Source organism: Perca flavescens, chromosome 17 (genome assembly GCF_004354835.1).
Source record: "Perca flavescens isolate YP-PL-M2 chromosome 17, PFLA_1.0, whole genome shotgun sequence".
NCBI classification, from domain to species: Eukaryota; Metazoa; Chordata; class Actinopteri; order Perciformes; family Percidae; genus Perca; species Perca flavescens.
The window spans coordinates 9,164,246-9,178,350 of NC_041347.1; the positions used below are offsets into that span (position 1 = coordinate 9,164,246).

The 14,105-nt window shown below is 43.8% G+C and overlaps 1 protein-coding gene across 4 annotated transcripts in view; it reads left to right on the forward strand.

Moving 5' to 3' along the window:
- The window catches only part of birc6 (baculoviral IAP repeat containing 6), a 157,411-nt gene that overhangs the window by 71,585 nt on the left and 71,721 nt on the right, over positions 1-14,105 (forward strand). For all 4 annotated transcript variants that reach the window (XM_028603907.1, XM_028603909.1, XM_028603910.1 and 1 more), the window contains exons 56-59: positions 2,290-2,419; positions 2,862-2,993; positions 5,226-5,387; positions 5,519-5,692. In XM_028603907.1, the coding sequence (XP_028459708.1) occupies positions 2,290-2,419; positions 2,862-2,993; positions 5,226-5,387; positions 5,519-5,692 (598 nt within the window). The remainder of the gene's footprint in view (positions 1-2,289; positions 2,420-2,861; positions 2,994-5,225; positions 5,388-5,518; positions 5,693-14,105) is intronic.

Genomic DNA, 14,105 nt, shown 5'->3' on the forward strand with positions numbered 1-14,105 from the left:
CAGATTCCCCACCGTGGTCAGAAAACACAGGGGAGACGCTTTGTTTCTGTCACTATAACTCTAGAGTCACTACTCGCTCCGATTGCCGGCACTCTCTCACTTCTCACTCTACCACACACTCCCCACACACACACACATGCGGCTCGACGCACACACCAGCGCACAAGTATAAACATCAGGCCACTTACATAGGCTGTAAAACGGCCTTGAGATGGGCACAATGAGGAGAGAAGCTAAAATAAGCCCGAGCCCGATCTGTAAAAAAAAAAAAAAACGGCCCGGCCCGAATGGGCTTAGGGCCGTTAGGGCTCTATCTAGTTTCCCTCCAGCAAGAATGGTGGCTGTTCAAACGGGTTTCCCCGTTTTTTAGGTTTCCTAAATTAACGTTACATCCCATCAGTGTCATGTTTTCAGCTCAGTCATATTCATGAGGGCAGCTGATATTACAGACAGTTAAAAAGTAATGAGATTTTATTTGAGTAATCTCCTAAAATACTTAAAACGTAAAAAGTGTTTGATTGAGCCAGTTGAAGGCATGGTACACATACATATATAAATAATAATAATGATAAACTTGATTTCCATAGCACTTTTCTTAACAAGGTTACAACGCTTTACAGAAAAAACGGCAGATAAAAAGCAAGAAATTACTGTCATGCCATTTTATATAGATATTTATTGTGCTAAAAATGCTGAAAAAATCCAGTTTACACAGCAAATCTAGATTATTTTGTCTTTCTATTTCTAGAGATCCCATGATCTGGATGACAACCTTTCTAAAGATAAATTATGATGGTGTATGGTTTTTAAAATACTGTGTGTTTTAACTTTCCATGTGCATTCATGGCTAGAGGACCATGGAGCCATGTAATGAAGCAGCGTGGCTCTAGGGATGCTGAAGTCACTCTGACACTCTGTAGGTTGGTTGTTGGTTCACTCGGTCCAGTGGTGCGTCCAACAAACTGCAGATTGGAGGAGTTACCATGAAATTTGGTTCAGGTATTCCTGTCCTCCTCAGGAGGACTTGCTATAACTTTGGTGGCTTTTAACCTAGCGCCATCAGCAAGTTCACATTTCAATTCATCAAATACTTTGGTTTATGACCAAAACCTGCAAAACTAAATACCAAACCAATACCATCACCAAGTCAATGTTAGCAATCGTACACACTACACTAGCTTGGTGTACATGGTCGGCATAGCTATCCCTGCAGAACATCAGCATGTTCGTTTATTGTTAATCATCATTATGAGCCTTTTAGCATTTCTTAGGGATGTTAATGATTAACCGTTTAACCAACCGTACGAATTTTGATCGAAGTAAAGTTATTTAAAAAAGTTTGTTGCATGGTAAAAGAAAAATAGGCGATAGAATTGATTTCTTTACTGCTACTTACCCTGGGCTAGCAAGTTGCATTGTAAGCTTTTTTCTGCTTCATGGTCCTCAAGTTGGTGGCTCTCTGCTGTACGGCGCTCACAGTGGAGAGCTACTTGACTCACGCCACTATATCGGTATGAGGACTAGCGGGTTAAATGGCCGTCCTACACACAGGCAGACACACAGCTGATGCGGGTGCAGGTGGATGCGGTGGAGACGTACTCGGACACGACTGTCTGTCTCGGGCTGTGCAAGCAGTTCCAGGAAAGTGGCTGCATACCCAAGTCTGATCATCTTACTACTTGTGTGTCTTGCCTTGTTGGACTTTGTGTAACTTGGCTTTAAGACTCATGTTTAGATTAAGATTTATGTTGGACCAGTAGGTTGAAGTTGGATTCCCTGATATTATCCCAGCTGTATGTAGTATACATAGTTGTTAATTGTACCGTCTGACTATAATTCCCTGGGTCTCACCTGCCTGTCGTATCATTCATAGAGTTTACGTCTGTCTCGGGTGGTAACGTGTCTGGCCTGTCAGTTGTTTGTGTGTTTTTAGTGGTATGCATTTGCTTTTTTCTAACATTGGCAGCGCTGGCAGCATTGCACACATTTAACATTTATGTTGACTGATAGTAATTGTCAGCTGAAGTAAAAGAAGATGAAAAAGCAATGGTAAAACCAACATGATCTCTTTGGAGTCAGCATAGACCTCTCTGAAAACCTTTCAAAAACATTTGACTGGTCCATATCTGCCTTTTAAAAAGAAGAAAAAAACCATACTGGTCCCATGAGCTGTTGACATCGTAACACCCTCAATACTTTTTAGTTGGTGAAATTTCCTGTAGCTAAGCAGATCATTATATTTTCAGAACATGCTGACACAAAACCCTTATGTTCCTGTTTTCTTCTCAGTTATACAAAGGACGCATCAATGCCACCAGCCACATGATCCAGCACCCCATGTATGGAGCAGGCCACAAGTACCGCACCCTCAATCTGCCCATCTCCACCACACTGGCTGAAGTCCTGGACCGGGTGTCTGGTATGTTTCAATACAGAAAACCTTGTACTCCAAGTAGTATTTGTCACGTTTGAGAGGGCTTTGGTTGCATGCAGGTAAACAGTCAATGTGGAGAGCAAAAGAGGCAGAACTCTTTGGCTAAAATGCAGTCTCAGAACCCAATTTTCATTTATTTGTCAGCATTCATATGCGGATATCTGTTTATAGAGATCAGCCAACATGTTGCCTGGACCTTAAACTCCAACAAAAAGTGTGGGATCCGGGTAACTCAACTGGTTGAGCATGTGCCCCATGTACAGAGGCTCAGTCCTTGCAGTGCAACTGCGGGTTCCATTCCGACCTGTGGCCATTTGCTACATGTCATTCCCCGTCTCTCTCCCCTTTCCTGTCTTTAGCAGTCCTAATTCCTAAAAGGAATCTGTAACTCATCTGATTTCATGCCGTCTTCTGTTGATCTGAACAGACACACCCAGCATTACAGCCAAGCTGATCAATGAGCAGAAGGAGGACAAGGAGAAGAAGAATCATGAAGAGAAGGAAAAGATGAAAGCAGACAGTGGCTTCCAGGACAACTACAGTGTTGTTGTGGCCTCAGGTACTTGAATCTGTTCCTTACACACCCCTTGTCCAATGGCAACCCAGCCATCAGCTCATTAGCCAACCTGGGATGGCTGCTGGATCTTATCCCACTGACATCATGCCAATCGGATTGAAAAGGCCATTGTGTAGATTGTTTACCCATGATAAACAACATGTACTTCAGCCACATGCCAAATGGTTAATCCAACACTAGGTCTGTTCTGTATGTGTATTCGTCCCAAACCGTTCGTTGCAGGACATTTGGTGTGGCATGCTACATTGGTTAGGTACGCCAAAATAATCTATTAATGTCCTCTAAAACAGAAATTCTGGAGCGCGAGTTTTACCCGGAACGTTTGTCGGTGTACTAGTTGTTGTGTATCATGCTGGTTGGCTTTGCTGGGTTACCCGGGTTAGTCAGGCTCAGTCGACAAGAATTAGTTCCAAACTGTATGGCCACATTGTTCATCTGAAGTCAGGTACGTTTGTGGATACACTTCAAACATTTCACGAAAAAAAAGAAAAAGATTGAAAGGCGAGTCGTTCTCCCCTCTGTGTTCTGGAGGCCAAAATAATAACTGCTATGGAGTGTTTATCGCTGCATATATATTGCCACGCTCGAATCTCGACTCGTAACGAATACCAAATTAAAGCAGATGGTCAAAGTGCTTGAACCACGTGTGAATCTCAGTCAGTCTTATGATGCAGGATAACAGAAAAACTACTGTCCAGATTTTCTTAAAACTTGGTGGAATCCCAATGTCACGGGAGCTGGTGGTTTAAACTTTCACCCTATATGAAGAGAACGGTGTGAGCAGGTGGTTAAAAACATAAACTGCAGGTCTAGGGATTTAGCCAGTGCTAACCAGAAGGATGGAGTCAACAAATTAAGTTGAAAAGAAGCAGGTTGAACCGCTCGCTGACTGCATAGTCCGCTCCAACTGAGTTTCTCATTCTCGTGAAATGGACAGAGAGGAAAAGCAGTCTGGGCAGAGTAACCGTCTCTTTAGAAACTCCACTTTGACACATCACAGTGCTTTCTACAGTTACTGTGGTGTGTTCCTGATGTCAGCAGCTTTTCCCTCATCACCTTCTCACAGAACTTCATCTGAATTTACTCTCTGTACTCTATCAACAGTTACTGATGTGCCGGCGGCAGCGCTGTTTTATCAAACCAATCACTACAACAAATGGGTGGCCAGTAAGCCACGGTTGTACGTTTTATACTTTTCAAAAGAAGGTATTTTCCGCATTTTCTTTGTTTTTCCTGTTCTAACAAAGATGTACTGAACCATGATCCTAAAATCCAAGGTACATACCGAACGGCAAATTGTGTGTACAATCAGACAGTTGCAGCTGATTCAGAACGCTGCTGCTCAAGTCCTCACTAAGACCAAGAAAGTGGATCACATTACTCCAGTTCTTATGTCTTTACACTGACTTCCTGTGACTCAAAGAATAGATTTCAAAATACTTCTGCTGATTTATAAATCCCTAAACGGTTTAGGGCCAAAATACATTTGAGATCTGCTTGTAAACTATGAACCATCCAGACCTCTGGATGGTTGCTGTCCCCAGAATCAGAACCAAAAAGGGGGAAGTGGCGTTCAGTTTTTATGCTCCACATATCTGGAACTAACTTCCAGATAACTGTAGGACCGCAACAACTCTCAGCTCAAGGCTGAAGACCTATCTTTTTGACGTTGCCTTTTTTTAATTCATTGTACTGCACTGTGAATTATATTCCTGTATTCTATCTATCTGTTTTTAATTTTGTATTAATTTCTAACTGCTTTTTAATGTTTTATGTAAAGCACTTTGAATTGCACTGTTGCTGACAAGTGCTATATAAATAAAATTGCCTTGCCTTACCGTTACCATTGGTACCACTTAAAGGAATCCTCTTCCATTGATTTGAACTCTTCGTGAGAATAAGGATTTTTATTCTAAGATTAAAAAAAAATGCTTTATTCTTAATATATGCATCCACATTGTGTACTTGAAGCACACATTTTAAAATGTCAAATGTAACTTGGACTTACTGAGAATTACAACGGGAATTTGGTCTTTTTGGTGAAGTTGATCTGTTTCAGTGATCGCACATAGCAGTGGTTTGGCATTACAATGATCAGATGCATGTAATACTGGCACTATAACTAAGCTTTTGGTAATAACATGTATCTCTGTTGCTGTTTGCCATCGTCTAACAGGCCTGTGATGTTTCCATGTTGTCTGTGTTTGTCATCAGGCTTGAAGTCCCAGTCCAAGCGAGCTCTTTCAACCCCTCCCAGACCTCCATCGAGGAGGGGTCGCGTGATGAGTGACAAGTTGACTGCTTCGTCTGGTGTGGACCCTTCAGCCAAAACCATTAGTGTGCCTGTCTTCCACCTCTACCACAAGCTGCTCCCAGGTACAACATATTGAAGTGCAAGCTTAACATGTCGACTCACATCTGGCAGTAGGACATCGTTGGGTTTGAATTAAAATACTGCAACTAAGCAGCCAAAGTTGAGTTATTAATTAGGTGAATCTCCCCTCCAGGTCAGCCCCTTCCACCTGAGATGACCCTTGCCCAGCTACTGACACTCCTGTACGACCGCAAGCTGCCACAGGGCTACCAGTCCATCAACCTGACAGTCAAACTGGGCTCCAAAGTCATCTCTGACCCTGGCCTTTCCAAGACAGACTCATTTAAGAGGCTACGCACTGAGAAAGGTACCAAAAACAGGTCCTATGTTCGAATCATTTTCATCCATCCATGGTTATTCTCTTATTGGGGGTTGGGTCGCGGGGGCAGCAGCTCCAGCAGGAGAGCCCAAACTTCCGTTTCCCGAGCCACATTAACCAGCTCCGACTGGGGGATCCCGAGGCGTTCCCAGGCCAGGTTGGAGATATAATCCCTCCACCTAGTCCTGGGTCTTCCCCGAGGCCTCCTCCCAGCTGGACGTGCCTGGAACACCTCCCTAGGGAGGCGCCCAGGGGGCATCCTTATCAGATGCCCGAACCACCTCAACTGGCTCCTTTAAATGAAAATTGGCCGGTAGATCGTGAGCTTTGCCTTCCGGCTCCGACCTGTTTTCGTCACAGCTTTGCAATAAATCAAATGCAATACTGCCTCCACTGCTCAGATTCTCCAGCCAGTCTCCCGCTCCATTGTCCCGTCATTCGCGAACAAGACCCCGAGGTACTTGTACTTGTACATTTTGGGAGAGGGACTCATTCCCTACCTGGAGTAGGCACTCCATTGGTTTCCTGCTGAGAACCATGGCCTCAGATTTAGAGGTGGTAATCCTCATCCAATTATATCATCTAATCATTTTCCAAGTATATATTCTTCTTCAAGATTCACAGCTGACATCATCTAACAACGGTCTGCTGCTCCATTGAATTTACCAGATTTATGAAAGGTTCTCAAACGCTTCACTTTATTCTTACACTTGATTCTCTTTTGTGTTCACACTAGAGTGCAGCTTGGGCCGCATACTGTCCAACCTGATCTGAGTCCGAGAGAGTAGGAACTGATCACCAAAGAGCTCATAGAGAAATGGATGGTTATGAACGTTATTTATTAAGACGAACTGGACCTAATAGTATGCCACAAATACTGACAGATCAAACAGAATGAAAATGAGGCGTCCTGTATCGTCGTATTACAGAGGGATACGTACTGTGGGATTGCTATGTTTTACTCAATTTCTGGGCTACTAATATACACAAAGTACTGTAGGTAATATGCACTGATGTGCTATTATGCATACATGTAACTAGGGCTGCATAGTTTGGACTGTGAAGCTGGCTAATGGGATCTCAGTTTTACCGTCCAGAGTCGGGTTGTGGCGGATTCTCCTGATGTTTAACCGCACCTCCACGTAGCAAGCAGAACAGTAGGTAGCAGCCTCTCCCCAACCACACACCCCAATCCCTCAAAGTCACTCCATTCCCCCCTTCCAGTGTTGTAATGAAAGTGGAGATGCACTGATAGACCGGCCGGTGACCAGAATTGGCCGGTTTTCACATGCTTGGCCATGACCGGCGAGCGGCAGGTCAGTCTGACATATGCCGATTTCATGCCGGTCAACGCTACAATTAACTGACAACAGAAGTTATACGAGTTACAGTTCTCAAGGACACACGCACACACGGACGCCACAGCACGGTCTCTTTTTCCTTTCTCTCAACTTTTCCACCGTGCGTGGCGCATACCTGCTCGTGGTGTGAAGCGCATGGCGGCGCTATTCTCGCACATGTAGGGAACCTCGTGAATGAACCTGCAACATGTCAGCAGTTTGGACATTCTTCAGCGTGTGAGCAGAAGATAACAAATATGGAATATGCAACACCTGCAAGGAAAAAGTAGGGCGTGGAGGGATGAAAAATTTTCTGTGTTCTGTGCAAAATGTTCTATTAATGAAAAGATAGAAAATAAATATTTGTGTGTGCTGTAAAGTGGTTGGAAAAAATGGAATCGGCTAAAATCGGTATCGGCTGACCTTACTCAAAGAAAATCGGAATCGACCTAGAAAGTTGTAATCGGTGCATCTCTAAATGAAAGTATTTTTTAGGGGTCCAAGCCCGAGTCTGGAAGAAACGGCGTGTAGCAATAGCTACGCCGTTCGCACAGCAGGGCTGTGGAACCCTATTGTTTTTCTAAGGATTTTTCTTCTTCTTCTTCTTCTTACTTATTATTCTTCTCCGCCTAAAACTCCGACTGCAGCCTAAACCGTACATAGTGGGGAGTTGCGATTTTCAGGACTGGTCCCAAACCCCGCAAGGACCTCAGTCGCAAAAAATTACCCATTTCCACCACTAGGTGGCGCTATTTCAGACAAAAACGCGTTTGGCCCTATAACTTCCACACCGTACACCCGACATTCAAAAACAATACATCTACGCGTTCCCTGGATCCAACTGAATCACGTGATATAGGCCACGCCCATTTCCGCCTAGACTTTTATGCCTTAAAAATCGCAATTTATGAAAAACCTACTTTTTTGAACTACTCCTACACCGAGCGACCAATCTGCACGAAACTTGGACCGTGACATCTCCAGACTGGCCTGACTAAAAGTTATGGAAAGAAATTTTATACGATAAAAATTGCGCATATAACGCACAAACAAATTTGCGTAGCTAACTATGAAAACACCAACTTTACCATATCTCAGCCAAAGTAACTGCTATCAACCCCAAACTTTAGAGTGTTTTTTGTCATGCCCCTCTAGAGGTACCACATGCGTTTTACGAAAATTGGTCACTAGGGGGCGCTACAACTACAAAAAGTTTATATCTCATGAACGGCTCATCCGATTTATACGAAATTTGATGCGTACCATCTGGGGCCAATCCTGAGGCCATCCATAGAATGGAGTACCGAGGGGTCAAAGTGGGCGTGGCCTATGGGACCCAATGTGACCCAACTCTAGATTCACCACTTACGCTAATGTGAACAACTTTAAATTTACAGGGTAGATGAACAATGGGCCATGGATCACACCTACCAAAAATTACACATGTGGACCACTAGGTGGCGCTATAATGGCTTTTTGTCATTAACTCCCACAATACACATCACACATTAGAAATTCTTACATCCACGTATTCCTTGAATAAAGCTGAATTGCCTGATATAGGCCCCGCCCATTTCCGCGCAAAGGTTTTTTCGCAGTATCGCGCAACGTGCAAAACCAACTTTTGCGAACTAGTCCTAGGCCGTGCGACCGATCTTCACCATTCCACTACGATACTGTGTACCAAATTTGGCGAAGATCGGCCTTTAGGGGGCGCTATAAGCAACGTTTATTTGTTTTCCCGCCAATTTTCTCAATACATTTCAATGGGAAATTTGCTATTGCAATATCTCTGCCACAGTAAAAGCAATCAACACAAAATTTGTGGTGCTCGCTCGGCATGGCGTTCTGAGGCGCTCTACCAAATTTGGCGAAGATCGGCCTTTAGGGGGCGCTATAAGCAACGTTTATTTGTTTCGCCCATTAACTCAATGCATTTAAATGGGAAATTTGCAATTGCAATATCTCTGCCACAGTAAAAGCAATCAGCACAAACTTTGTGGTGCTCGCTCGGCATGGCGTTCCGAGGCGCTGTACCAAATTTGGCGAAGATCGGCCATTAGGAGGCGCTGTACTCAACATATGTTGTTATACCAGTTTGGGCCTTTTAATCCATTCTGAGGTCGAGCATGTCGTATGCAACGCCAAACGGCACTTCTTAATACTAACTTTATGACTTCATAATCATAAATAGTCGAAGCGTAGGGTCTTTTGGAGCTAAAAGCTGACCGTTGCCCTTTTCTGCTCGTGTTTTCTTTGTCTTCCTAGCCCTTACAGAAGGTTTTGCGTCCAGCCTTGAAGTCCAGAGTTTTTCGGGTATTTTTAAATTGATCCATACTGTTATATCCAAGATTGATACACCGTGAGATGAAAGCCTACTGAGTTGAAAGCCTACTTTACGGCTTTATTATCGACTTAATAGGCGCGCGTGCTCGTGTCGGCCGCTGTCCATTTCCTAAGGTTCTGAAATGCGAACAACTTTTGACTACTTTACGTTTTTTTAAACGACGTGAAAAGCAGACTAGACCTCGTGCATCAAACCTCTCGATATTCACCGACGTGTGACCCCCCTACTTAATGCTTCGGGTCCCGCATCGGCGCAGCTTCGCGCTTCTTCGGGCGCGACTGGCGCGGCTCCCGGGGGCGTCGCGGACGATCGGCATCGGAGGCGAACGGCGTCGGAGGCTGGCGGCGTCGGAGGCTGGCGGCGTCGGAGGCTGGCGGCGTCGAGGATGGCGGCGTCGGAGGCTGGCGGCTATGGAGGCGGGCGGCGTCGGAGGCTGGCGGCGTCGAGGATGGCGGCGTCGGAGGCTGGCGGCTATGGAGGCGGGCGGCTATGGAGGCGGGCGGCGTCGGAGGCTTGGGCCCCGTCATAACTGCTTGCAGTTCTAGTTTTTATTTGGGGTTTTATTAACTCAAGCATAATAGACATTTATGTTTATCAAATGCTAAGAAATTATTTCACCCATTGCCTTTAGTGAACGCAGAACGATAATGCTTAGTGTCGAGCGTAGGCCCGAGCCAGGAAAAACCCTGATGATTGTATAAATCTAAGAGTTGGCTTTTGAATTTATTCTAAAACCACATTTTCAACAAATAAAATCAGTGTTCTGGTTCTTAATCTTTCATGAGTCCTGCTTCTGGGACCACCTGCTCATTTTTTGCACATTTGCAAGAGGTGACTCTGAGGCACCACTCAACATGTGGTGGAAGTTTGCCAATGTTCAACATACAATAATCCAACTGCTGGCCCCATTAAGGTCCATTGATTGGGCATTCTTTGCCTTTAGTCCATTGTTAAACCATCTGAATTGTAGAGAAAGAAATGACGTGATGATTTTAGGACAACTTTTGTAAATAAAGAATAGAAGGGGGTTTAGGACTTGCAATGCAGGTGCATTCTAAATGTGGTGTGCAGCATTAAAAATCCAGTCCAGTGGCTGCATCATGATTTAATGGAGTTGTACTCCGGGCTCAGCTCACATCACCTGGGCTTCTCCTCGGTCTGCTTTGGAAGAAAAGCTTTGAGTCTAAAAGGTTGTGGAGTGGTTTGGAGCACAATGTGCTCAATCACGCTCACTCTTCTGTTTACTTCTTTCTCTCAGGGAATTAAAGCTTTTTGATCCTTAGATGTTGCTTTTGTACACTATTCTTGGGATTGTTATATATTAATGTAGATTTCAAGTATGTACAATGGCATATATAAAAAAGATTGTGTTATTCAAGTGACGCTGTGCTGAATATTTTATATTAACATATATTAATATGTTAATAGTTTAACTTGAAGCCATTTACTTGGACTTACGCTATCCAGTGAGACTGATAATAAACACTGTTGCTGAAGGAGATTTAATGAGGACAGGTTGTTGCTGGGATCAAACCGCTGACCCTCCTTTAGACAGAGGGCAACACTGCCGCTCCACAGATGAGGGGACTCCAGGACTGGTTATATGTAGCTATCTGATTCTGCAGGCTTGAGGGTCAGCACTAGTTTGGATTAATTGTTAACATAAATCTGCAGAACTGGTGTGCTGTCCATGATCTATAGTTTCAATTAAAAAACTAGTCTCATTTGTTTGGATGAGTACTGTGATGTATCATCGGGTAATTCGGTATCATAGATGTTGTACTTCAAAGGACAAAATTGAATGTATCGTCGGCGTGTATTTTTTCCTCAGGTACACAGGTGGAAGTAATTACTGTGCTTTATTTTAGTGTCCCAGTTAGCCATAACAGTAAGCTAGCATCCAAGAGAACCCCTTGCATTTCCTTTTCTTTTTTCTCATTCTGATAATATCACCAGTGGACCCCAGGAAGAGTAGCTGATCTGCATCAGCTAATGGGGATCCTAATAAAATCAGATCAAAACTTTTAAAATTTTTTAGGCTTCTCTGCCTTTAACTTTGACAGGACAGCTAGGTGAGAAAGGGGGGAGAGAGAGAGGGGGAAGACATGCAGGAAATCCTCACAGGTCGGATTTGAACCCTGGACCTTTTGCGTCGAGGCATAAACCTCTCAGTATGTGTGCGCCTGCTCTACCCATTGAGCCAACCTGGCCACAGTCCAAAACTTATTTTAAACAGATAGTCCTGAACCTCTCTGTGCCTGGACCAGCCTAACCGTAATATAAAGGTTTACTAGTGGGGTAACGGACTGTAGTAGATCTGTATGGATCCACCCCTACAGTTCAGCACATGTGTAAACTGTGGAGTAATTGCAAAGTTAAACCATCATAGTGTACATTTTTACAGTTTTAGTGCTGTTGTTAGGTGATTGGGGTGCAGCACAGCTGTGGTGGAGACGCCACTGCAGCTTGTTCAAGTCACAGTGAATCAGGGAAATGCAGATGAAGCGGTTGCAAGTGTGGTTACACTTTTTAAAACTTCATGCACACATCATTCTCTGCAATTTAATGTAACTAGTGCAGTGCCCGTTAAAAATGTTCCTGTTTGGAACGGGCCGTTGGTCTGTGGTATTGCTGCTTGTAGAATTCATCAAAACCAAATTGTACTCCAAAATGACTTCAAATGCAACTCCACTGTATACCCTACTACTGACTTACTGATTTAGCTGACAGAGAACGCTGCAGATTCAGAATGTAATCACAAAATATCACAATGAGACTGTGGAGTAATCAGACATTAGCGTCATGGACTCATGGCAGTGCGCTACCCACCTGGTCCGTTATGAGAGCTAATCAGCACATATCTGCGTTATCAACTGTGTGTGTGTGTGTGTGTGTGTGTGTGTGTGTGTGTGTGTGTGTGTGGTCTTGTGTCGGATCGTTAACGAATTTAACATTTCAGGTGTTCATTTCCATACAGGTTTAGTGGTTAACGGTAGGGGATTTGATTCGCGGGGGTATTTTGGCAACGGTAATGTTATTAGTTAGCAGTAGACTTCATTAACCCGGGGTGAGTGTCATGAAAAGTGCTGTGTCTGCCCGGTTCAGCTCTGAGATTTTATCGCATTGCACAGCGCTGTGAAGGAATAATCTCCGAGGTTACTTTATATTCAAAAACAGTGTCCGGTACCTAGGGCTGCCACCTCTTAGTCAATTAGTCGACTAATCGGTCGTTTTGGTCTTAGTCGACTAAGATTTCTTTAGTCGATTAGTCATTTTTTATGCTTATTCATGCTTAATTACTCATTTCCAAGAAACTTATGAGCACATTTATGGTAAACAGAAGATTTAAAGTGGTGCTTTTGCAGGATTAATTGTGGAGAAACTCAGTTTTACAGATGGTTAATTAACTACATTTATATTGTGCTTTTCTAGTCTTAACCACCTCTCAAAGCGCACAGCTCTGTCAATTAAATCAACTAATCGATTAGTTGACAAAATCCTATAAGTGTTAGTCGACTAAGAAGTTCTGTAGTCGAGGACAGCCCTACTGGTAGCTTGCCTATGAGTGGCATCACGCCCTACCTGCCACTTGTTGTCTGTAGCTGGTTTTGCTTTGCATGTTTGGGATACTGAAACATCCTTAAATTCGGGAGTTGTCGTTTTGTTTATTCAAAGACAGTCCAAAGTTTATTTGTCTGAGGTGTATGTCACATTTTAGCTGCCAAAGCTCCACTGCTTTCTTCGACCCTCTCTGTGCTCACTCAGTGTGCAGTGTGAGAGGGGGAGTGGCCAGCGGCAAAAGCCAATGTGCGCTTCTTTTACCTATATATTTAATTTAACGATATCTTTTGCATTTCTAATCCAAACAATGTCAAACTTGGCACCGCACTTACTCGTGGCCCTAGCAAGACACCTGTCATTTTGAAATCTGAAATGGTTCGAGAGATATGCGCATAACACACACATGCGCACACAGGAAAAAGAATAGCAAAAAACGACATTAAAGAAGGGATTGTTTATTGCTAAGGCCATATGGTAAAATTTATTTAAAATTCAAAAACAATAACTTATTTCACTAGTCAACTGCTGTTAAACAACAAAAAGAAGAGCCACCACTAGAAGAGTTCTTTACAACAACATTGAATGCACCATGACCTTACAAGCTGCACTTGAACGCACCATTGGACTTGATGACATCGGGGCTGTTTCTCCGACAACTCCTACTACTCCTCTACTCTGTCTTTAGTGCATACTGTTGAACGACCCGGTGTTGGAATCCTTTCCAGTGACACACGTCACATGTTAGACATTTTAACCGTGTTTAAGCCAGCTACTATCTAACGGTAGGCTATCGTACTTGTTAGGAGAAAAACGCTCTGGGTTGTTTGCATTTCTTAAAACCAATCACAATCGTCTTGGGCGGAATGTGTTTAGCTTCTCTACTGTGACGTATTTCCCAGTAAAACGGAATAAAAGAGCACTAAATCAAATCCTTTGCATTTGTTTGAAACGCTAAAAGGGTGTGCAGACCTGTTGTTGTTGTTGTTGTTGTTGTTCGATCAGTAGGAGGACGAGTGAAGAAAGGGAAACGTTGCTGATTTTCAACCGGCTCTATGTCACAGCAGCGCCGGCAGTACATGCAGATGAACGGTGCCTGGCCTCCCTTCATGCTGCCAGCTTACCGCCGGCATCCGGCAGCATAGCTGCCGTAAGC